The 23,478-nt window shown below is 54.3% G+C and overlaps 7 protein-coding genes across 7 annotated transcripts; 2 read left to right on the top strand and 5 right to left on the bottom strand.

The window, feature by feature from the left end:
• Window positions 1-181: 181 nt before the first annotated feature.
• NCS57_00107000 (S-adenosylmethionine synthase) lies at window positions 182-1,590 on the bottom strand (the record flags this gene model as incomplete). Its single annotated transcript, XM_053051143.1, has 3 exons — window positions 182-643; window positions 701-1,366; window positions 1,507-1,590. The coding sequence occupies 3 exons, from the start codon at window positions 1,588-1,590 to the stop codon at window positions 182-184; spliced, it is 1,212 nt and encodes a 403-aa protein (XP_052919658.1).
• A 1,550-nt stretch (window positions 1,591-3,140) lies between these two features.
• Window positions 3,141-4,200, top strand: NCS57_00107100 (GPN-loop GTPase 3; the record flags this gene model as incomplete). The annotated part of the gene is made up of 2 exons (XM_053051144.1): window positions 3,141-3,188; window positions 3,349-4,200. 2 exons carry the CDS (start codon window positions 3,141-3,143, stop codon window positions 4,198-4,200), a joined length of 900 nt encoding a protein of 299 aa, XP_052919659.1.
• Window positions 4,201-4,589: 389 nt separating this feature from the next.
• NCS57_00107200 (uncharacterized protein) lies at window positions 4,590-5,120 on the bottom strand (the record flags this gene model as incomplete). The annotated part of the gene is made up of 1 exon (XM_053051145.1): window positions 4,590-5,120. One exon carries the CDS (start codon window positions 5,118-5,120, stop codon window positions 4,590-4,592), a length of 531 nt encoding a protein of 176 aa, XP_052919660.1.
• A 1,458-nt stretch (window positions 5,121-6,578) lies between these two features.
• NCS57_00107300 (uncharacterized protein) lies at window positions 6,579-9,372 on the bottom strand (the record flags this gene model as incomplete). Its single annotated transcript, XM_053051146.1, has 2 exons — window positions 6,579-8,579; window positions 8,629-9,372. 2 exons carry the CDS (start codon window positions 9,370-9,372, stop codon window positions 6,579-6,581), a joined length of 2,745 nt encoding a protein of 914 aa, XP_052919661.1.
• A 2,488-nt stretch (window positions 9,373-11,860) lies between these two features.
• Window positions 11,861-13,421, bottom strand: NCS57_00107400 (uncharacterized protein; the record flags this gene model as incomplete). The annotated part of the gene is made up of 5 exons (XM_053051147.1): window positions 11,861-11,944; window positions 11,992-12,724; window positions 12,798-13,034; window positions 13,086-13,109; window positions 13,396-13,421. 5 exons carry the CDS (start codon window positions 13,419-13,421, stop codon window positions 11,861-11,863), a joined length of 1,104 nt encoding a protein of 367 aa, XP_052919662.1.
• Window positions 13,422-15,361: 1,940 nt separating this feature from the next.
• On the top strand, window positions 15,362-17,022 carry NCS57_00107500 (Nitrate/nitrite transporter; the record flags this gene model as incomplete). The annotated part of the gene is made up of 3 exons (XM_053051148.1): window positions 15,362-15,513; window positions 15,567-15,935; window positions 16,002-17,022. The coding sequence occupies 3 exons, from the start codon at window positions 15,362-15,364 to the stop codon at window positions 17,020-17,022; spliced, it is 1,542 nt and encodes a 513-aa protein (XP_052919663.1).
• A 1,750-nt stretch (window positions 17,023-18,772) lies between these two features.
• On the bottom strand, window positions 18,773-19,674 carry NCS57_00107600 (GPI-anchored domain-containing protein; the record flags this gene model as incomplete). The annotated part of the gene is made up of 2 exons (XM_053051149.1): window positions 18,773-19,389; window positions 19,443-19,674. 2 exons carry the CDS (start codon window positions 19,672-19,674, stop codon window positions 18,773-18,775), a joined length of 849 nt encoding a protein of 282 aa, XP_052919664.1.
• Between the last annotated feature and the right edge of the window lie 3,804 nt (window positions 19,675-23,478).

Raw genomic sequence — 23,478 nt, forward strand, 5'->3', positions numbered from 1 at the left:
ACAGAAGCCGGAAACCGCCCGCCCTCCCTTCCGGTGGGAGATACAAAGGTTTCGTTGAGAACCGTACGCCGCCTTGAGTTGCCAAATCAAATGGACTGATTAAACATCTAGGATGAATATATGCAGAGAGCTGTTGAATACTCTCTTTCCTTCACGAAACTTCGCGAGGTTGATTGATGGCTTAGTACTTGAGCTCCTTGGGCTGCTCCCAGCTGAAGCTCTGGTTGGTACCGAAGTGACCGTTCTTGGCCGTCTGGAGGTAGATGGGCTGGTCCAGGTTGAGCTCACGGACGATGACACCAGGTCGGAGGTCGAAGTTGTCCCGGATGATCTGGACGAGCTCCTCAGAGGTCTTCTCGGAGGTGCCGTAGGAGTCGACGTAGATGGAGAGGGGCTCGGCGACACCAATGGCGTACGAGAGCTGGACAAGGGCACGTCGGCAGAGGCCAGCGTTGACCAGAGACTTGGCGATCCATCGGCCGACGTAGGCGGCAGATCGGTCGACCTTGGAGAAGTCCTTGCCGGAGAAGGCACCACCACCGTGGGCACCCCAGCCACCGTAGGTGTCGACAATGATCTTGCGGCCGGTCAGACCAGCATCACCCTGGGGGCCACCAATAATGAAGAGGCCAGAGGGTTGAATCTGAAAAGACTTGTTAATATCAAATGACTCACTGACTGGGGGTGATCAAGAACTCACGTGGTAGATGGTGTTGTCATCAAGGTACTTGGCGGGGATGACCTGCTTGATGATCTTCTCCTTGATCTCCTTTCGGAGGGCCTCGGTGGTGATATCGGGAGAGTGCTGGGCAGAGACGACGACGGTGTGGACGCGCTGGGGAACGACAGCGCCGTTGTCGTGGCGGTACTCGATGGTGACCTGGGTCTTGGTGTCGGGTCGGAGCCAGGGGAGGGAGCCGTCGCGGCGGGCAGCGGACATGGCAGCGTTGAGCTTGTGGGCGAAGAGGAGGGTCAGGGGGAAGAGCTCAGGGGTCTCGTCGGTGGCATAGCCGAACATGATACCCTGGTCACCGGCACCGAGCTTCTCAAGGGCCTCCTCGTAGTGAAGACCCTGAGCGATATCGGGGGACTGCTGCTCAATGGCGACGAGCAGGTTGCAGGTCTTGTAGTCGAAGCCCTTCTCGGAGTCATCGTAGCCGATGTCCTTGATGGCCTCACGGACGACCTTCTGGTAGTCGAGCTTGGCCTTGGTGGTGATCTCGCCAAAGACCATGATCATACCGGTCTTGGTGGCAGTCTCGCAAGCAACCTTGGAGAGGGGGTCCTCCCGCAGGCAGGCATCGAGAATGGCGTCCGAAACCTGATCAGCGATCTTGTCGGGGTGGCCCTCGCCGACGGACTCGGACTGGATGAATGTTAGCAGCGGGGTCGAGGAGGGGAACAATTGATGCATGAAGCCTCGGTTTAAGACCGTGGTGTGAATGCCGATGAAGGCCGGGCTCGGGGTCGCAATCTCGGGGGTAGGCGAGACGAGGAGGGACCTACGGTGAAGAGGAAAGATCCCTCGTTGTAGTGCTTCCAGCTGGAAAGCTCGGCGTGGACGCCGTTGGTGCCGTTGGTAGCAGACATTATGTGAGATGAAAGGGAGGGAAGGATGAGAGGTGACGGAAAAGCTGTGCCGCGGGGGGAAGTCCAACTGTGATGACCGGGAGAACGGAGTCACTGGAGACAGATTGTTAGATATATATCGACAATGAAGCAATTGGGACGAAGACGTACCACGGAGAGTAGACGCTGGAGAGCCGAGGGAGGATTGAAGAAGTGGAAGAGGATGTGGAAGGAAGAGAAGAAAAAAAGAATCGAGCGGGAGGTGAAGGAAAGAAAAGGCGGGAGGGAGGGGGATGTGCGAATACGTCGAGCAAGTGGGGGGTGGGAATTTGGATCGAGTCGGGCACTTTTGGACTCGGGCAGCTTATGTCACTTTGCACGGGAATCAAGGGGCAGTGAGACCTTGACGTCGTGCGAATGAGTCGAATCAATTGACGAGCTACTATGTACATATCTGGCCCCTACTTCTTAATGCTACATGCGAGGGGCTGGTTCAATGGATTGGCTTGGCTTGGCTTTCTTGTTGGAGCAGGGGACAAGAGGCGGGGATGTCGAAGAAAAAAAAAAGTCGTTGACCGGCCGTCGGTCGCGGCAGTTTGTTGATCTACAGGGCCAGATATTAAGAGAGTACATGCGTCCACTATGGGGAGCTAGCGTGGAGACCATGTACACATGCTATCGGCAGCGGTAGCCGTCATGGAGGGGTAGCAGAGCAAACTTGGAGGGGGAGGTTCTTGATTGTCTCGGACGCCGAAATTTGCAGCAGAATTGCGCCATCGACTTGCCGCCCGCCGTTCCTTGAACCCAGCCCAACGAGAGGGCACGGAACGCCTTCTATCCCCGCTAAAGTACGCTGGGTTCCTGGGACTGATAGAACCTCAATGACTGGCTGCCCCCGGGGGCACATGGGCTGCCATGCCGAACCAGTCGGCCTCGATTCCTCCTCCATGACCACCCTGGCCAGTACCCTGACCGCCTTCCATACACGTGCGCCGACGTCCGAAGAGCGCAATCGGGCGGAGAAGCACGAGGGAGGGAGGTTAATCGGGATGAGCCATGGACATGGACATGGACGGGGACGTGGAGCCATCATGATGGCCGTTTAGCCTGGGCATGATGGGGCGGGGCAGGCGCTGAAAGTCAGCGAGGGACCGGAGAGTAAAAAAAAATTGCCCGCCATAATGCCCGGGACAGGGTGCGAAAAAAAAATCTATCCCAGCTCTTTTTTTTTCACACAACCCCACCTTGCCCGACGACGTCAAAGTTTGACCACCGCGTCGTCACCGTCAACTGGCATTACTGTATTCTCAAAGGCTGTGTAGCACTCGCTGACGCCCAACCGAGCCGGGAACTGCCTGTAGCCACTACCTAGACCTTGCGCCTCTGCACGTCCTTAACAGAGTCCCCGGTCTCGCTTTCATCCAAGGACTGGACCCTTATCAGGCGGGGCAGCTTAGATAGCTCGGGGTACCCAACGGGGAAGCTAGAGGTGATCGCAGAAGCTCCCCTGTCGTGTCGACTTGACGAAAACACCAACCCCCCATCATCAACAATCCCCGGCTTCATTCAATATGAGCAAGTTCGGTGCCATGGTCATGGGCCCCGCGGGCGCGGGCAAGGTACGTTGGGCGCGAAACGAAACCCTTCTTCTCCCTGTTGTCATCATCATCATCAACCTTGACTCACTCAAGTCTTGCATCATCATGCCCGATATGCGCTCTTCAATTGCGTGCTTGCCACTCCCCCAACGTCCCCTGGCTAACCGGCTGTCGCCTGCAGTCCACCTTTTGCGCCGCCCTCATCACTCATCTCCAGCTCAACCGCCGGTCCGCCTTTTACGTCAACCTCGACCCTGCTGCCGAGACGTTTGAGCATCAGCCCGACCTTGACATCAAGGAGCTCATCTCCCTCAAGGATGCCATGGAGGAGGTTGGTCTGGGGCCCAATGGCGGCCTCATCTACTGCTTCGAGTTCCTCATGGAGAATCTCGACTGGCTGACCGAGGCTCTCGACTCTCTAACTGAGGAATATCTAATCATTTTCGACATGCCAGGCCAGATCGAGCTCTACACACATGTCCCCATCTTGCCCGCATTGGTCAAGTTTCTGTCGCAACCTGGCGCCCTCGACATCCGCATGGCCGCCGTCTACCTCCTCGAGGCTACCTTTGTCGTTGACCGCGCCAAGTTCTTCTCCGGTACGCTCAGCGCCATGAGTGCCATGCTGATGCTTGAGGTGCCTCACATCAACCTTCTATCCAAGATGGACCTCGTCAAGGGTCAGGTCAAGAAGAAGGATCTGAAGCGCTTCCTCACTCCCGACGTGGCCCTCCTTGACGACGACCCTATCGAGCGTACGCGTCGCATCACAGAGGGACCCGAGGGCGAGGACGATACCTCTAGGCCGCCAGATGAGAAGGATCAAGTCATGAAGGGCGCCAGCTTCCGTCGTCTAAACCGTGCTGTGGCCGGTTTGATCGAGAGCTTCAGCATGATCAACTATCTCAAACTGGACGTGACCAACGAGGACAGTGTAGCAGCTATCCTGAGCTTTATTGACGACTGCATCCAGTTCCACGAGGCCCAAGACCCCAAGGAACCGAACGACGAAGAGTTTGAGGATCAAGATTAACGGTCAGATAGTGACTACGAGGAAAAGATGGTACATTCAGTGACATGGGATATCAAAGTTTGCATGGGATCTTGATAGTATTGCATAGCGCTGGCGTTATTTGCGTCGTTTAGTACGAGACCGAACTGAATAAAGGCATGGTTGTCCATGGTCTCAACTCTCGCCGAGACAATCCAGCTTTCCGTCTCTTTCTGCCAAAGTTTAGGTAATTATGTAGATAGTCTCCTTCGTGTGCATATCTTCGTGCGTCGTTCCGAGTTTTCCTATCGTGCGTCCTTCTCAGGGTATCCAAATAGTTGTTGCTGTTCTCGGCGGGACGGAATCATCGCTGGTGGTTTGGTTTGGTTGTTGTGTGGCCCGGTCATAAAAAATCATTCCTTGTCGCATCATCATCTCGACCTCGCTCCCGATTTCGTTCCGCCCGAACCTGCCATGCCCTGCTGGGCCTCGTACTTGTTGTACTCCTCCAGCCAGACGTCCTTGATAACCGCCAGGTATCCCGCCACCTTTCCTCCCGCGATGGCCATGTCCTTGGCACTCTCAAAGACGCCACGCTCCCACACCCAGGCGGCTATGGCGAAGAGGATGGCCCAGGTCGCGATGCGCATGGCCAGCCGCGTCCACCACATGAGCAGGCGACGGATCCAGTTGAGGATGATGAGAAAGGTGGCGAGGACGAGAAGAGAGGCGATGACGCCGACGAGACCCTGGTTCTCGGCCATGGCCGTCATGAGGCGGTCGAAGAGTGGCTCGATGATGGGGGCCGCCGTATCGAGGAGGTTCTGCGCCTGGACGAGGACGTGGCGCAGGAGGATCTGGATGGGCGCTCGCGGATGGAGGACGTGTTTGTTGATCGAGTCGACAAGATCCGGCGGCAGGAGCGCCGAGAGGAGACTCGTTGCCAGCGTCGGCGATTCCATGTCTGCGACGACGACGACGACACCGTTTTGCGATGTCTTCTTTTTTGGGGTCTTTTGTGCAGCCGGAGTAGACCAGCGCCGTTGTAGATGGGCGGGACAAAGCTAGTATCGCTGGGGTTTTGGAGAAGGTTTGGTGGATTTGATGCGTGGCTTTTTATTAGCGGTGTAGCGGTGCAGGGTAACTTCCGCGTTCTTGGGCAGGTGAATGGTGAAAGGCAGCGCACCATCACGTCAACGGGATCGGAGAAAATAATGGTGACATTGAATATTACGGTAAATAGGCAGTTCCTTCCATATATGTGACTTGCTTGGGCGAGTGCAAATACCCGATCGTGGTGGACGGGAAGATGCATTCACTCTTTACATCTTGACATGTGACAACCCGACCCTGGCTAACACAGAATTCATCAACCAAACTGTAGTTGCTCACTTACCTGTGAAGGGAAGCGAGATCAGGGTTGCTTGGATAGTAGGTACAATTACACATTTAATTCGATATAAGGCACGAACATGTAGTTTGGTATACTATTAAGTTTATATACTCCTTGGCATGCCTTTGGACATGGTCACTCTATGGTACAAAAAGAGCCAAGATGCCCAGATCAAACAAACAAAAAGAAATGGTGCCAAAATCAGCAAAAAAAGAATTTGTAGGAGATGAGGGACAAGGGATTTGAACCCTTAACCTTCAGGAAATTCCAGTGTACTGGAATCTGACTAATGAGGGAATTAGAGTGTTGAATTTTGAGTTGATGACTTGTAATGACTTACCGCGCTACCGTTGCGCCAGCCCCCCGTTGGTGAACGTATCGGTCCTTAATAGCATACAAGAGCCATCCACAGAGCCACCCATTTCTCTGCGCTTGAGAAGACATGGTTGATACTTGACAATAGATATACTGCAAGACAGCAGCTCTGTCATCGCCAACCCGTCTCGGTTTTAATCACTAGGCTGTTGGCAGCCTGCTATAGGCGTCGCATGAACGGTTACTGTTGTTCAAGCGGGTGACTGATGAATTGTGCCTCGTGCGACATGTGTGTCTGCGCAAGGCCACAAACGTTGCTAGGGTTTTGGATACTCTTTGTCTCAACCCCAGTCTGCCATCTTACAACCAGAACAACTGGTGTAGATGGCAGCCCGTCAATGATATCCTGATTGACACGTCAAACAGTGGAAATTCGCCCCTCTCCTAGGTAATCGTCACTCACCCACAAGGAGAACGCACACAAACAACAACGAAGCACAACTGCATGCAACAACTCAAGTAAAGATGATTCGCTAGACTGAAGGGTATCGAACGCGAACCTGATCTAATCCAAGACAGCTCTCAACTCCGTTTGCTCCAAACTAGAGCACCATATGTAGGTTGTCTGCCATGCAAAGCGCCGACCCAGACCTACACCAAAGCCACCCTCATCTAACCTTGCCCATCCCAAGTTTGAGGCCGTATCCCAACATTAACAATCCTCTAGCCCTTCTAGTATGCGCCGTGCTGCATCAATCCTCCTCCGGTACATTCGAGCCTCTGAGCTGGCCCTTGATGCTTCCGTCAATCCCAGGACGCATTTGCCGAGGCTGGCCACGAGCCTCTCTACCAGGATCCCATCTTCCTTTGCCAGCCCTTGCACTGCAGAAGACCTTCCGCTGCTCTGCCCACTGCCCGTGCCCCCCAAATTGGTTGCTCCGTTCATAAGCGTCTCCGAGATTTGCTTCAGTTCTGGATCCGGAGACCCCCCAGGGGTACTGTCCGTCGGTGTCAAGACTCCGGTAGTAGCCTTGGACTTGTTGACAAGAGGGAAGCTTCTGTTGGTCCCTGTCGACTCGAACGATGAAACAGACGGTCGATGATTAGACGAAGCGACTACACTATTAGTCGGCCGGTGAACCACCGTGTTGCGTCGACCATGAGGTTGATGGAAGTCAACAGAGTTATTCCTGGAGCTGTGGGTGCTATTGTGCGGAAACTGGAAGCCCCCAAACGTGGTACGCTTGGAAGTAGGGGGTCCATCCGAGTCTTCAGGCGTTTCCAGAATAGTCTCAGTCGTATCGTCAATTGTCGAAGTGCGGCTTGCGCGTCCCTCGGTTGCCGTCGCAAAGGTATCGAATGAAGATATCGTGTCGATGCTTGTCCTTCGGTCAAGCTCAGGCAAAGGACCCCGTGTGGTCTCCACCGAGTCTTCTGAGCTCACGCTGCCCCAGCTCCCTCGCCGTCCTAGTCGCTGTTGGCTGATCGTCCCCATTGCTGAGTGAAGAAAGAAGTGCTCATAGTCGAATGCATCCTCGCGATCCTCGTGCGAGACAGGGTGCTGCAAGGTATCGTGGTATAGGGACTCGCCGCTCTCGCTCTCATAGTCCACAAACTCGCCCTCTTCGTCCTCTTGTTCGCCTCGAGGATAATCTTGTAGACCGCCCTCCACATCATCCTCCACATTGTCTGGCACGCTATCCGGCGCGTTATCCGGCACATTGTCCTGCGGACTGTATTGCAGATCGGCCTGTACTTCCTCATCCCCTTCTGCGCGTACTTCCCCCAGGTTGCCTTCCCAGTTCTCGCCCTTATTATCGACCTCATCGACGCCATTCGACTGTGGCTCGTCCTTGACGGCAGGTTCAGGGTCTGGTACAGGCGTTGTTCTCTCCTCAACTTGCGCTTCCTCAGGATTGGCTTCGGGGGTGTCCTCATATTTGGCACTTGGCGCCTTTTCTTCCGGTTTGTTAACTTCTTCCACCTCCTGATCAGGCGTGTCCTTGGCATCCGCGTCGTTGTTAGTCGGATCAGTGTTCCAAGGAGCCTGCCAGGGCACTGTCTCAGGTCCAGCACCCTTAACCCTCCGAGGCTCAAGGAATCCTTGGTCCCACCTCGCGTGAGTAAATGGGCTGGGTGTCCGGAGGCTCTGTAGACTGCGGCGTTTTAGACTATCGGCTCGTGCTTGTTCTTTCAGACTCGAGATTTTGCCTCTCAGATCCTTCATCTGATCTTTCAAGTCGCGAACTTGCGCAACTGACGCTGATCGGGTTATATCTTTGTCAGCAAATGAGCCGAACGTTGGGCTTTGCATGTTGAAACTCTGAACGCTGTCCCGATGCCTGTTGCCATTGAAACCATCTTCATCCTCGCTCAGGGCTTCCAGTGTCGTATCCAGAGCATATAGAGGAGTTTTGTGTGTTGAGCCGCCATATCCCCCCAGTGCATCAGCGCTTCTGGACGAAGTCAAAGGTTGACGGTAGCCTCCTGCAGCTCCCAAGGCACTAGCAGATCGCTGAGGGTATCCAGGGCCGCCAAAGTCGTCTTGTAAACTGATGTCACTTTGCATTCTCGAGTGACCCATTCCTAAAGGATCGGTGGAGTCTTGGAGGGATGTCGCAGGTCGGACGATCGGGGGAGATGGTGTTGAGCCGTCAGACATGGGGGAGTAGTAAAGCGAGCTTCTCGCTCTCGATAGGTTTCCTTCCATTGTCTATAATATCGTTAGCATAGCCTCCTAATCTCCAAGGCGTAGACCCTACTGTTAATCTTTGCTTCGCGTTGGCTAGTATTTGCTCTGCTCTGTCACTAAGAGAACTGGTGGAATACCGTTCCTCGCCGACCGCCTGTGTACGGGGAACACGAGCGGTCCTGGGCTCCTGCGCAGGGGTTCCCTCGACATATGAGGAAGCCATGCTCTCCTCATCGTCGCCCTGGAAATTAATATCGTCAACACTGACGGAATCATCAAAATCGGCAAACGGGGCACCGTGGCCTTGAGATGTGACTGTGGAGTTGGATTCGAGAGATGACCTTCTCTCGCGCGACAAGATTTGCGACCTCGTCTTGATGCGCGACACGCCCATTGTGGACGAAGGTGGCATAGTCATGGTAGGGTCGTCGTCTGACAGGTGTGATGAAGGGCGGCGCTGTCCCCTTCCAACAACACTCTCAACCTCGGTCACCTCGCCGATATCCGACAGCATAGTTCCATTTCCGTAGATGATAGGTGTTGAGGGGGGCATGCTCATGGGTCCGGCGACAAAGGGGTTTTGCGATGGAGGGAGGTGATAGCGCATGTCGTTTGTTCGGCCATTGTTCCACATCAGAATGGGAGACTGGGAGCGATCATCGAGGGACTCATCGCAATCGTAATCGGGCAAGATCATATCGGGGTTCGTCAAAGTAGGCGATCCAGGCACCGGCCCGTAATTCAGGGACGAGCCAGAGCCTGATTTTCCATGGCGGACATCGCGACCGTGAGCATGCATGGCCTGCGCTGCCATTGCGGTTCGACGTTGTAGCTCGAGTAAGGGGCTGGACCAGGTAACTTGTTTGTTGAATGTTTTGATCGGGGAGAGTTTTATCTGTTGGCGCGTCGATCAAGCCGTCGGGGGGATTCAGGACACGGTGCCAAGTCAGAACTGGACAGCCGGCCTCAAGTCGGCGACGCACGCAGGTTGACTTGCAGAAGGCTTTGTTCTCTTTTTGCTTGTCGGCAGCTGGGCGCTTCCGTGATTCGATAGTATTGGAGGTGTTGTCTTTGGTGACGTCCGGTTAGTCGACAGATGGCACCGTGGCGCAAAAGCTAGAAGCGGCGGCGGGTGGAAGTCAGGATGTCGATCTGACAAAGAAAAGAAGCACGAGGTGATAGGGAGCGAGCGACAGGTGAGTAGAGACGAAAGAAAGAAGCAGCGCGGAGCAAGAGACTGGATCGAAGAAGGCGTTCTAGTAGCGAAGGACGCAGTCAGCGAGAAGCCAATTTGGCATGTCTAAGAACAGGCTTGAAAAGCCAAGGGGAGGAAGATGGATGTCGAAGTAGCAAAAAACTGGAGATGTGATGGTGATGTACGGTACGGTACGTCCGTGAGGGTAGGTACGTACCAATTGGCAACTCCCGGCATGGAGCTTTCAGCTCGGACGGGCAAGCGATTATGCAGCTTCAATCCAATGGATGGAGCCCTTCTTCCCCCGCGCGCGCGCGTGTGTCTGCGTCAAAGACAAGACCTGAGGACCTCTCAGATGGATGGCTTGCTTTCACAAGAGGCAGGCGAGAGAAGCGCTGGCTTTAGCCGAGACTCGAGAAAAAGCTTCGATGGCGCTGGTCAGGGGTGGTGCAACGGGAACGGGAACTGATGAGGGAAAGCTGGCCGTGGAATGGACGGAATGAAGCCTCAGATTGCGGCGGCGTCAAGCCCCCCTCCAGGGACTAACGGATGGAACGTTGGGGGACTTCTAATTAGGGGACCTTCAGCGTGGAATTGAATGTAGTCCATGTGAAACGGGAAACACGGGGGAGCCCGCTTTGTTTCGCTGCTTCTTTCGAGACCTGACGGATGGATGGGCACCTGGCTCTTGTTAGCGCGTCCCTTTGGCCTTGATTGGCGGCTTTTGCTATGTGGAATTGAAACAGAAGTAATATTAATGAGGTCGCAGTGGGAAATCAAGCAAGAGTTTTCGCGTCGGAAGCCTTATGAGGACTCGCGATGGGTGCTACTCTGAGATCTGCTCCGTGCGACACACATTGCATTGCTATCATCACAAGAAAAAGGGATGGCCGCCCTAGATGCGAACCGAGTCCGATAATAGAACCATGATCCGTCGTCGCCAAAGAGGTAGGTACAGTAGCCGCTGGCCCTTTTTCCAATTGGGTATGCTCCGGTACCATGGATGGCTGGTAGCATATGGAGATGTTGCACCAGTTAATTTCCATTCCATCATGGACAAGGATCATGGACCAAGCACCAAGGACGCAAGGACGCGTGGGAGAAAGGGGTTCCCCATTGTTCCCAATGGCTCACCGCTCTCCTGGGACGACACTGGACGAAAATGGTCCACCGAGGTTCGAGGCATGTGTCTATCTACCCTTTTTGATGGTTGTTGATAGTTCTCATGGACTTGAGATGGCTGTGGTTGAGATGTACCATTCAGGAGCCAACTCGGGCTCTTAGCGTCACGACAGGCCCAGTGCGACAGGGTGAATATTTCGCTCCCGATACCAAGTGATGAGATGCGCAGGGCGAAATGTGCCAACGTGGCACGCTCTCACCTTTTCAATCTCATCACCATTGTCCAATCCCCCGTATTCCAGATGCAGCCTCAACTGCAACTCTGCGGGGCCAATGACTGCCGAACTGGGTCACGATGGTGGGCGGCGAATATTGGAGGAGTCCAGATGAGACAACTTGTCATGTTTGACGAACCGCTGAGAGTCAACGAGGGTTGGCTTGGCTTTTCAAAGCCGCAACTGTCATTTATCAGTTTGAAATGTAATACAAACACATGTATTATCGGGATAAGCTATCTCGATAACGCTTCGAGCATGAGACCCGACGGCGATCATGAGATCTCATAGATGAACTGTCATGGCGAATTGCTCATGAGTCGAGTAATTAAAACCCAATTGCGATTTTGCCATGTCTCACTGGTATTTTCAGAATTTCTTCATGGCTAATCGCGAGATTCCCTCCATGAGCTCGGCTGTCTCACTGGCTGTACATGATACCAAGGCAGGGCTTCATCACAGCGGCCGCATCTCAACGCATTGATTGTGTTGAACAAAGTCTCATGTCGTACCATTCTCCCAACTTTTCTGATTTATCCCATATCTAGTGTGACTCCTGAATAAATAAAAGCATTTTCCTTTGTTTTTGTTATCTCAAAGTTTCAAGTCCCAAAACATTCTACTTTTCCATGGTCTAACCTAAAGCAATCGCAGGTATCATCTCTCAAAGCTCCCTCCAATCGTGAATGTCAAGCATTCAGAGACGATATTTAGTCGTCCGCAAAGGCCTCAGCCCGGGCCTCGATGTTCTTCTTGTCCGACTCATCCTTGGACGGTCGGTTGGCAATGAGGCGCTAGCCGGTCAGCATCAAGATGGTTATGGGGGATCACAATGTCTTACCACCAAGTTTCTCAACAGAATAGCAATAGTGACCTTGCCGACAGAGGGCACATAGATCGAGGCCTTCTCCTTGATGGCGGGGCCGTCAAAGTTCCTGTACGAGGAGAAGTTGATGCAAACAGCACCATCACGGATGAGCTCGGTAGGGACCTTGAAAGACTCGACGGGGACACCGCCGATAACGACGTCGCTCAGAGGAAGGCAGTCCTTCAATCCCCAGCCCTCCTTGTCCTCGACCTGGTGGCGGGGCTTCTTGATACCCTGTCCTCGGGTGAAGAGTTGGACGCCAGTGACATCCACAGAGTAAACGGTAGCACCGTCGTTGGCGAGAAGAGCGGCAAGAGGACGGCCGTTGACCTCTGATCGGTTAATGACGGTGATAGTCTTTCCGAAAAGTCGGTTGCCCGAGGCCAGGATGGGGTTGTAGATCTGCAGGTACTCGAGGATCTTGACAACGGCAAGAGGAGTGCAGGGCAGAATCGACTTCTTGCGATTCTCGGGGGCATCCAAGTAGCGAATGTTGTAGTACATGTTGTGAATGTGCTTGTGTCGAAGACCCTCAACGTCCTTGCCGAGCTCGACAGTCTCCTGGACGTACTTGTCGTGGGTAGGGTTCTGGGGGAAGATGGGGTAGTAGACGATCATGCCATCGATGCTCTCGTCATCGTTGGCCTTCATGATCTCCTCCTCGAGGAGCTCCTTGTCAACCGTTCGGAGGTCGAACTTGAAGCCGCTATGCTATACATCAGCGCCAAGCCCAGGGGCATCACCCGACAGACAGGCGACAGTCCGCAGGAAAGTCTCACTTCTCTTCACACGTCTTCTTGGACCACTCGGCGTACTTGACGGCGGCGGGATCACCATTGGCGAGGAACGCAGCAAGCGTAGGCTCGCCGGGGTTGGAACCTTGAACCTTGGCCAGCGTCTCCTTGACCTCGGTGAGGAGTCCCTTGGCGATGGTGTCGGCGGTGATGACCTTGCAGGTCTTGGGAACTTCAGGGGCAGCCATTGCGACTAAATGAATCTCGGAAATGGTATTATATCTAGAGATAAGTGTCAGTTTGAATATTGAGGACAGGACGCCTCTCACTCACGATGCGTCACACTGAAGAACCCCACTGTTCTCGTTGAGAGCTGGCTGTTACGCTTCTGACGAGGAGCCTACGTCAGTGCGACGCACGTGATGAGGGGAAAGAGACCAAAAGATCAGCAAAGAGCCTCATACCTTGGGGACACGGCTTGGATCAGTTACTCCAAAGATGGAAAATTGAAGAAGAGAGAAACAATAATTCTCGGACCCCACCAAGAGAGAGTCCGATCATGGAGGGGCATTTCGAGGAATTATCGCAGAAAAAATTCAGACCCCTCCTTCCCTCCACTCAGAGCCCGAGTTGCCCCTCTTACCGTCTCCGGTTTAGCGCCGAAGGCATCGCCGCAGGTGAAGCTTTCTAGGTGCTTCAAGTTACCATGATCATTTCAACAATGCATCATGTCTTTGCTTCTTGAACGAGAATCTCGGCCGAGGAAGACTGGAAAGACATTGAACTCGCCAAGCTATATAAGACGAGAAACACGGATTCGCCGCGAGTCAAGCGAAATTCTGGACTATTCGAGCCTCATTCCTCTGAAGATTACGAGGCCTAAGCGACGCGCCAAGCGTCCTGCGACAAACACAGGGCCAGCCTCATCGACGCTCCATTGCTTCCAGAACCGACAAGAATTCTCAAGGGATCAGAAAGGGAATTTGGGCTTTTTGGCGCTCAACCGTGAACCAGTTTCAAGTTTGAAGGTGGCAGCCTATCGCAGCATTTTGCCGAGTCGTCGTATGCTTTTTGGTGGATGTTTGGGTTTGGCTAGTCGCCAGACAAAAGTCTTGTCAGCTCTGGAGCATTCCACGCCGCCAGGAAAACCGAATTGACTGGATTGAAGAAGCGAGTGCTTCTCTTGATGACTTGCTAACTGGGAGGCTCAGCCTTTTTCTTTCGCAGTTCCAAGACGCGCTAGGCACGTGGTTGGCGCAACAGGGACCTCCGCGCCCGTCCAGGGGCAGCGATTGCCGGCCAACGAACTCTCCTTAACCATTGAGCTTTCCACCAAAGGTCAGATTCAACGATCCGATTACCGGGGATCGATGATAACTCTCCCGCCTGTCCGGGATCCAACTCTGTTTGACACGACACCACCTTTCGACGGCCGCAACGAGATAGGACTATTGGTTAGCGCCTTGTCGCCCTTTATCGCCTCCTACCTATATATTGCCCCTACCCCGCCACAGTTTGCTCCGCGGAGATTCACGAACCATCTACTTAACACCACCACGACCTTATCTCTCAACTGTTGGACACTAGCCATACATCGGCCAGACACCGTCGCAGCGCCCCCAGGATCGCGCCAGCCTTGTTCTTATCACCGTCTTTCGTCGCCCGTTACTCCGTTACGTCAGGACCCTGGGCCAATGGTAGCATGATTATTTGTCTCTGGACGATCTGCTTATCATAGATGGGGAGCTTGAGCCGCACCTAGTGGTGTCGGTCAGGCCAGTACCGTCGGCATATGGCCGCCTCATAGCCTGCTTGTGGTGCAGGCCTTATCTTTGCCATGCCCACGCAGGAACGAATCCTTGGAATTGCACCTCTTGAGACGCGGGACCTGGAAGTTGCATAATCATCATTTGCAGGGAAGCTTCATATGTGGATTGACCCTATTCTGAGGAGTGATCCCCTATCGTTACTGGACCAGGGTTTCAAAAGACAGCTCGCTCGCCGTATAAGGGTAACCAGATAGTCTGTTGAAAAACTAGACTACACGAGCTTCAGCAACCGATAGGCGTCACTCCGAACCAGCTGTACACGGGTTCTAGGTGGCCGCTGCAGAGGCTAGTCCCTTGTCCGGCTCAGGGGACAGTTGTTGTAGCCCCGGAGGCTCTGTCACTCCCACCAAGACGGCCCGCTCTAACCCCCGTCGTCGCTCCCGTCGTTATCGGATCAGCACGGAACCGTGGGCAGGAATCTGGTTCAAGCATCTCCGGGCTCCGGAGCATCACGTCTGTTCTCACCTCTGCCCTCGGTGAGACTTCACAAACACAGATAGAGGCGCATTATCGACTTGAAACTTGCAGGACATTCATAGGAGATCCGGAGATGCAATTTTCTAGATTGCCCTACATTTTGGGTCTTGAAGAGGACTGAATTGTTCTTGTATATATGTGCTGGGTATCATCCTTCTTAAACAGGATCAACAGGCTCAACACCAGCAAACAACAACACAGTCGCCACAGACTCTCGACCCTCCTTTTACTATTCGATCGCTTCCACAAGAATTGACGACATATCTTGAGGTCTCTTTGAGTCCAACGACAACCCCGTTCATCATGGGTTTTCAAATCGCCCATATGTGGAAGGCCCCTGAGGTCAACCCGATCAGCCGGAAAGCTCGAAGTGTGCCAGTACTCAACCCTGTCGACATCTATGGTCGTGTTTTCTTCTTCTCCTGGATGGGTTTCATGCTCGCTTTCTGGGCATGGTGAGTTATTTGAACGGGACTTGCTTGACTGTGGTGTATTGACTAGACTCTAGGTACACCTTCCCTCCCCTATTGACTGTCACTATCAAGAAAGACCTCCACCTTACGCCTGCTCAAATCGCCAACTCCAACATCGTCTCGCTATCGGCTACGTTCTTCCTCCGATTCATTACGGGACCACTATGCGATCAGTTTGGACCACGACGAGTTTTTGCTTACTTGATCCTTCTTGGTTGCTTCCCTATCGGCCTTGCACCCCTTGTCAAGAACGCAACTGGCCTCTACATCTCTCGATTCTTTATCGGTATTCTGGGCGCGACCTTTGTGCCTTGCCAGGTTTGGTGCACCGGTTTCTTTGACAAGAACGTTGTCGGCACCGCGAATGCTTTGGCTGGTGGATGGGGAAATGCTGGTGGTGGAATGTAAGCCAACCCTATACCTTCACAAGACAACGATGGCAGGACATTAAATACTAACTGGGAATCTAGCACCTATTTCATCATGCCTGCTGTCTTCGACTCTTTGGTTGCTCACCAAGGCCTGACCCCCTCCAAGGCTTGGAGAGTGACGTTCATTGTTCCTCTGATCTGCTTGATTGTCTGCGGTGTGGGCATGCTCCTGCTGTGCCCCGACAGCCCCATGGGAGACTGGGACGACCAGGCCCAGCAGGTCCGCAAGAACATGGAAGCACATGGTGTTTCTACTTCTGGTGATGTTACACCAGTGGGTACACCAGATCGCTCAGGATCGGACGAGGAGAACAGCCCTGGCTGCGAAAAGGACGTCAAGGTTGGTGACCACGAGCATTCGATTACACGCAACGAGGCCATGGAGATTGCGCAGGGCGAGATTGTGGTCAAGCCCAGCCTCAAGGAGGCGCTCCCTGTTCTCTACTCTCCTCAGACCTTCTTCCACGTTGCTACCTACGCTTGCTCCTTCGGCGGCGAGCTTGCCATCAATGCTGTGCTGAGCGCGTACCTGAAGAAGAACTTCCCGCATCTGGACCAGACCAAGGCGAGCAACTACGCTGCCATCTTTGGATTCCTCAACTTTGTCAACCGACCCCTCGGTGGTGTGATTGCCGATATCCTGTACAACAAGTTTGGACGTAACCTTTGGCTCAAGAAGGGATGGATCACGGTTTGTGGTCTGTTGACCGGCGCTCTGCTCATCCTCATCGGCCGAGTGAACCCGGCCGAGTCCAACGGCGGCACTGTGGGCACCTTTGTCGGCCTCATCGTGCTCATGTCGGTCTTCCACGAGGCGGGCAACGGTGCCAACTTTGCGCTTGTGCCGCACGTCCACCCCTTTGCCAACGGTATCCTGTCAGGACTCACGGGCGGCGGCGGCAACCTCGGCGGCGTCATCTTTGCCATCATCTTCCGCTTCATGAACCAGGGCAAGGACTTTGCGATGGGCTTCTGGGTCATTGGCATCATTCACATTGCGCTCAACCTTGCGGTGTGCTGGATCCCTCCCCTGCCCAAGGGACAGGTTGGCGGTCACTGATGTGGAGTTGTGGGTATAGACACAGTACCTGTTAGGGTCTCTAGGGTGTTTAATGGACGAGGTGCCACGAGATGCGCCAAGATAGAAAAAAGGGCAGATGGAGCTGGAGTATGGGTTATGGTTATGGCTAGGATATCCCGTCGCATCCGACGACAACGTTAGTGTTTTACTGTCGAAAGCTATTCAACATGGAACTTTCCAGCTCGCTGCCCACCCCTTGTCATTTCAATCTAATTACTCCCTCGATCCTAGGGACACACGTGCAGAAGCAACTACCGACCGACGATCTCACTCGACTTCAAGGCTTCCTTGACAGCTCGTCATTGAATTGATGTGACAGCCCGCCGATCGCGTCTTGTTGTCGGTCGCCGAGACAATGACGTGCAGAATGAGACAAGATGAGATGCCCCTGCCGATCAAGCACGCGCCCAAGGGAGGGCGTGCACAAAGCGCGGCGAATTTTCCAGGTTTTTTTTGTTTGTCTCTTTTCATTTCAAGGGCAGAAGGACGCTGTGAAACCCGACGACGAATCTGAGACCTCTTGCGCGTACGCAATCGTATGTGTCTTTGTTCTCGACATTTCACCGCAGGATTAGACAATTTGACCACCACCCTTGAGCTTGTTCAACCCATCCATGACATCAAGCCAAGGGCATAGGGAGCCCGGTTTTCTTTAGTGCTTGCCCGTTGAACAAGGGATAAACGCTCCAAAGCAAAAAAAAGTGGTGACAGGTGAAGATCCTTGCCGATTCTTGGTGTGAAACTCGTACAACAGAGAGCTCTCATCAAAATATCCAAACTCTAACCAACGACTGAGGTATATACTAGGCACAACTATATCCCTTGCTAATTTCACAACCAAGGCAGGCTATCCTGGCATAAGGTTTGAAGCTTATTCAACTGTCCATCTCTCGGTACGAGGTGCTGCGACTCTGCATCATCCCAGCCTTTCACTCAGTTGGCGGGAAATCGTGGGAAACGGGAGCATTCCAGTGCGCGGCGGGACGGCCGCAAGCCCATGCACGCACACTGCGGCGCCACTCCCGGGCACGATGAAACGGGCATCGCAAATGCTGGGGCATTCCATTCCAGCGTGGGGTCTCATCTTGAGTCGTGGCGTTGCTAGATTGCGGCTTCGGAAAGGATTCTTTGACAGATGACCGGTACGCTTGCGTGACAAGGGAATGCCGGGTAGGGGCTGGATGGGAGCAGCATGTTGGACCGTTTATTGTCAGCCTGACAATAGATGAGATTAGATGTCAGAAAGAGGCTGCTTCAGATAGATCAAGTCTAACAAAATGACAGAGACAAGAACATGATGTGTGGTTTCTAAGAAGCCCTTCAGCAACTCTGAGTCACGTAACAAGAAACAGCCTGTAAATAATGGGCATATCAAGTTTAAGAACATCAGTGACATTTCATTATGACATTACCACTAAGTAAACACACAAAGCTGGGTCATATGTCTATTAGACGTAGCAGCAAGGAAACACGCGGCAGCTACATCAGAAAGGGCTTGATCAAGACAAATAACCCAAGTGGGTTTTAAAAAGTTTTTTCCTCAAATACATTAACAATCCAGAATACCTTCCAAGCTCGGGAATTACCAAATCAACGTATGTGCGCAAAAAAGGCCGGATACCCAGACTGCTCCATACCAGAAGTAACAAGAAACCCTCTAAATGCAGTCATGCCGTCATGACACCACGTAGAAACCAAAATATGATACTGGTACGCGGTTTTGCTTCGCTTACAGAGCGAAAGCGGCCATGACGAGACCGGCGACAACGGCGACGGGAGCGCCGAAGCGGGCAGCACCGGAGACGGGAACGGGGGTGGGGGTGCCAGCAGCAGGGGGAGCAGCAGGCTGGGAGGGGTAGACGGGAGGAACGGGGTTGCTCTGAGCAGGGGGGTTGGAAGGGTGGGTGTAGACGGGAGGAGCAGCAGGGCCAGTGGCAGTGGCAGTACCGTTGCAGGGGACAGAGGCGGTCTTGACAACAGGGACGAAGGTGGTGGCAGGCTCAGTGGTGTTGCAAGGGACGGTCAGGGTCTTCTCGACGGCGACGACGGTGGTGTGGGCACCGGGAGCGCTGTAGACCTGGGAGACGGAGACAGTCTTGGAGCCGTAGTGGGCGGTGAGGGTAGCGGTGCCATCATCGCCGTAGACGGGGGCCTCGTAGGTGGGCTCGGCAGCCTTGGTGGGCTTCTCGGAAGCGGGCTTGTCGGAGCCAGCAATCTTGAAGGGGTTGGAGTACTGGAAGACCTCGGGGTTGCTCTCCAGCTTGATGACGAGACCGTAGACGTTCTTGTCACCGAGGGAAGCATCGACAGCCCAGTTGTAAGCCTCAGCGTCGTTGGAGACACCAGCTGGTTGGTTGTTAGTTATTTGCTTTCTAATTGGCGCGCGCGTTGCTACTCACTGGCAATGTCCTTGATGGGGACCTGGGTGTTCTGGGAGTCACCACCGATCAGGGAGATGGTGACGAGCTGGCCGGCGTACTTGGCGGGAGCGTCCCAGGTGATCTGGAAGCTCTGGCCGGCGGCAACGGACTGCCAAGCCTCGGGCTTGAAGATGGGGTCGAAGTCGGCGGTCTGGGCGAAAGCCTTGGCAGCGAAAGCCAGGAAGGCGGCGGCGGAGATGGTGAACTGCATTTTGGCGGTTTTGTTGATTTAGAAATTACTGTATATAAAAACAGGGAAAGACTGGGGTAGGTAGGGAGTTGGAGGAGGCACAAGGCAACCGAGAGTGTTGGTGAAAAGAATGTGGTAGGCTAAAAGCCGAAAAGAGTGACTGGTTGGTATGTGCTGGATGGTTGAGAGGGAGAGAGAAGGGAAGGAAAATCGAGAATGAAGCCGGGGGTTTTTAGAGATAAATGCCGGAGGAGGCTCGAGGGGGGTGAGCGGTCGTGAGGGCGTGGGGCCTGAGGCACGAGGCACGAGGCGTGCGGTACGTACCCCCGAGACAATTTCCAGGTTGGGCGAACCCTCGACGGACCATTGACGCCAAGGACGACGCTAAAGCAGGTACCAGGACGCCGCAGATGCTGCCCTGCCCTGCCCCTGGTCTTGTTCCCTGTGCTTGTGCCTGGCTGTGTGTGTGTGTGCCTGCGTCGGCGCTTGCAGCTCCTGCGACCTTCTCACCAGGGCTTGGTACGTACCCGACCGCTTCTCTTCATCCTCCACACACAGCCTGCGGGACGGTTGGTCGGTGAAGGCGCGTGTTCAACGGCTAACGAAGCTAGCCCAGGGGGCAGCAAAAGTCGGCGCAGGGCATTGAATCTCGCATCCAGGGCAGGCAGCAGCTAATTGGCAGCAGTGTTAGTGTATGTCCTCATCCCCCTGAGCGCTGCTCCCCATGCCCTTGCGCCAGTCAGAGTCACCAACCGGCAAGTCGCTTTCGCTCTCGATTCTCGCGCCAACGAACCTCGTCGACACCCGTCCATCCAATCTGCCGGGCAATTCGGGCCAGACCGATCACAGTTAGGTTCCCCCCTCGTCGGCCAGGGGCAGCACACGCAGAGTTTTGGAGGAACAGGAACCTGGGAACCTCAGTCTCGCAACGGGCCCAGACTGAGATCGGGCCACGAGCCCGAATGCTCTCTGGCTCTATTATGGGACCGCACCCCTGCAAGCCCTTCTTCGAACGCCGTCTAGCAGCAGAGGGCAATTTAACTTGGGTGGGCGAGGGTCTGGCGATTGGCCGCACGCGGGGGGCGCAGAGTCGGCGACCCCCGCTTGGCATCCCATCCCATCCAGTCTCCGTCAAACTGATTGCTCCGAATCCATGTCCCATGGATGGCGCGCCTGTCGAGACCTTCTTCTCTCAGAATTCAGGCTCTTTAGGGGGAGAGAGAAGGCCGTTTACCCGCTGGAGACGCTATCGAGATGCTGCCGTCTAGACCTTGGGTCTGGGCCTCGGCCTAGCAGTGCAGTGTTTAATGTTGCATGGTTGAGTATGCTTATGCGATATGCCGCCCGTAAAATGCGAGCCCGGGGGCATAGAAACAAAAGTCGCAGATTGATTGAACTGAAGGGAAGGGAAGAGAGCCATCCGTTCATTGACGGACGCTTCCATGGAAGATCCCGACAGGTCATGAAACGCTCGAGCCAAAAAGTCCAGGGCGATGCAACTCCCCAGGCCAATCGCCTGCCAGCAGCTTACATGCAAACCTGGCTCGACCTCTTCCCTGCTCACTTGCCGTATGTGGGAGTCGCCGAGAGAATCAGCGGGCAGCAAGGCAAGCTCCCAAAGTCTGTTGCTTCGTACAACGTTGTATAGATTCGTGTTGTACTACGTCAACTCGATTGACAGCACAACGCACCGGGTGCCCGCCCTCCTGGAGCAAACAAAAAGGCACCGTCACACACACGGCGGCTGCAGACAAACTTGACAGCCAGTTCGAGGCCTTCACCTTCTTTCTCCAGAAACGCCTCTAATAGGGCCTCGCCCAGCCGCTGTGGCTCGTAGGGCTGCTTACTGCCCTTCTTAGCACCGACCCCAGCCGGCTGGGCAGCCGGCCGCCCAGAGTCGCCGCTTCGCTTGGACTTGGACGGGGTGCCATTTCGAATAGGCGAGGCGGCGCCGTGACGGCTACAAGGCCGGTCTTCTCTGGCAGCGGGGGGGCAATCTTGGAATAGTAAAGGGGTAATGCCCGAGAGGAGCAAAACGCAAATCGGAAAGTTTGGAGTGCGATCATGGGGTACTATGGCACCATCTGGACACTGCGACTCTGCAGAGTTGTATGGGGTTGGCTGCTCAGCCTGACTTGACAAGAGGGTGCATTCAAGGCCTGAGGGCACACGACCAACATTCTTGTTGGCTTAGAATGTTTGGGCTTCTGACCTACAGGCCCATAAACACTCTATCTGAAATCGCTGACAAGCTGCGCCGCCTTGCAGAACATAACCGACATTCGAGTTTCACACTATCAAGACGCGGCCAACAGGCAATTCACATGGAACGCAGCAAGCATCCATATCGAAGCCAGTAATCCCCTCATGGCCAGTGCTCCTTCGCCCCCCAAGCAGGGCATGGATCAGATGGAGCACCTCATCTGCGGCGCTCTCCCATCCCCTGACGAGGACCCTAGATCCTTCCGCTTACCTGTGGCAAGCCGACAAAGACGCCTTCAGCCTTTCCTTTCTTTACCGCCCTTCCTCCACCAATGGCACCGGCAGCATCGTCCGCATCTAATCTGCGAAATCTGCTGCTGCAATTAGGACATCTCTGACGCGACCTGCCTTGCCTTGCCTTGCCTTGCCTTGCTTGCCCTGCCTGGTTGAATGCGGCACAATGACGCGCCCCCATGTGTTCGTCGATCAGGGCAAAAGCCACCCGAGCCAGTGGGCGGCCATTATTCGCCAGCACTGTCTCGGTCGCTTTACAAGGAAGGGCGAATAGGAGGGCCAAGACCCTGTATGCTGTCATCTCGGGGCATGAAAGTGCAATTCCTCAAACCTGTCCTGTGATGCTTCTCCGCAAACAGGCTGGGAGGTTAATTCAGGAAATTCGCCAATTAAACGTTGACGCCCGAGCCGGTCGCCATCCAACGGTCCTCTCTGCCACAAACGGCTCGTCCCCTAAACAGCCACAGCTGAGCCGTAGCGCTGGGTAGGCGTAAACTACACCAGCCCGGCGGTGTCTGGAACGCGCCTATTGTGACTTGCTAGTCGCGAGTAGGCTTCAGCTCCGGGTACGCCACTGTTATGCTTGATGGCGATAGTTGGAATTGCCTAGTAGTCTGGAAGCCTCCTGAGTGGCCCGTCCTCGAAACATCCCGAGCGAATGGTGAGGGATTTTGGCCAAGAGCTGTCAGACGGCGATGAAGTCGATTTGCGCCATCTAGCCAAGGCCCGTTCTCGGTATGTGGTAAGGCCGGAATGGACCAGACGAACGGTCGGAACGTCGACCAGGATCTCTCCTTCACTCGGAGACAGAGCACGACTCAAGCCCAGTTCCGAAGACTGTCTCACCTCGACCTCGTCCACGGGCCGACCATGAAAAAGGATGAGTGAGAGCAGACAAGGGATGTCTTGACTGACAAGAGACGACTTGAGTCAAACCAGGGAGAATGGGTTTGGTTCTAAGAAAAGAACACACAAGCACAAGGAGCAGAAACAAAAGCAAAACATGGTACGGTCTCGACGACTTGGCCACTGGTTTCAACCAGCAGAGAAGAAAAAGGGCAACCATTGCCCACATGCAGAAACAGCCCACAACTGAGAAACACAGCACAACAAGGGAACGCCACTGTCTGTCCTCTTTCTTTCCTCAGAGCCACATGGCGCGCGGCACGCGATCAATAGCCTGGATTGTATTGACTGTGTAACTTGGCGGGCATTCGGTATCCCCCTATTGCCCATTGGCCTTCAGAGTTGAATTTTTCACGGGGTAGAGGTCCCGGTCGCGCCGTTGCTGCAAAAATAGATAGTTTGATTGCCTAACCGTCCCCCATC

This window comes from Fusarium keratoplasticum, chromosome 1 (genome assembly GCF_025433545.1).
Source record: "Fusarium keratoplasticum isolate Fu6.1 chromosome 1, whole genome shotgun sequence".
In the NCBI taxonomy this organism is placed as follows: Eukaryota; Fungi; Ascomycota; class Sordariomycetes; order Hypocreales; family Nectriaceae; genus Fusarium; species Fusarium keratoplasticum.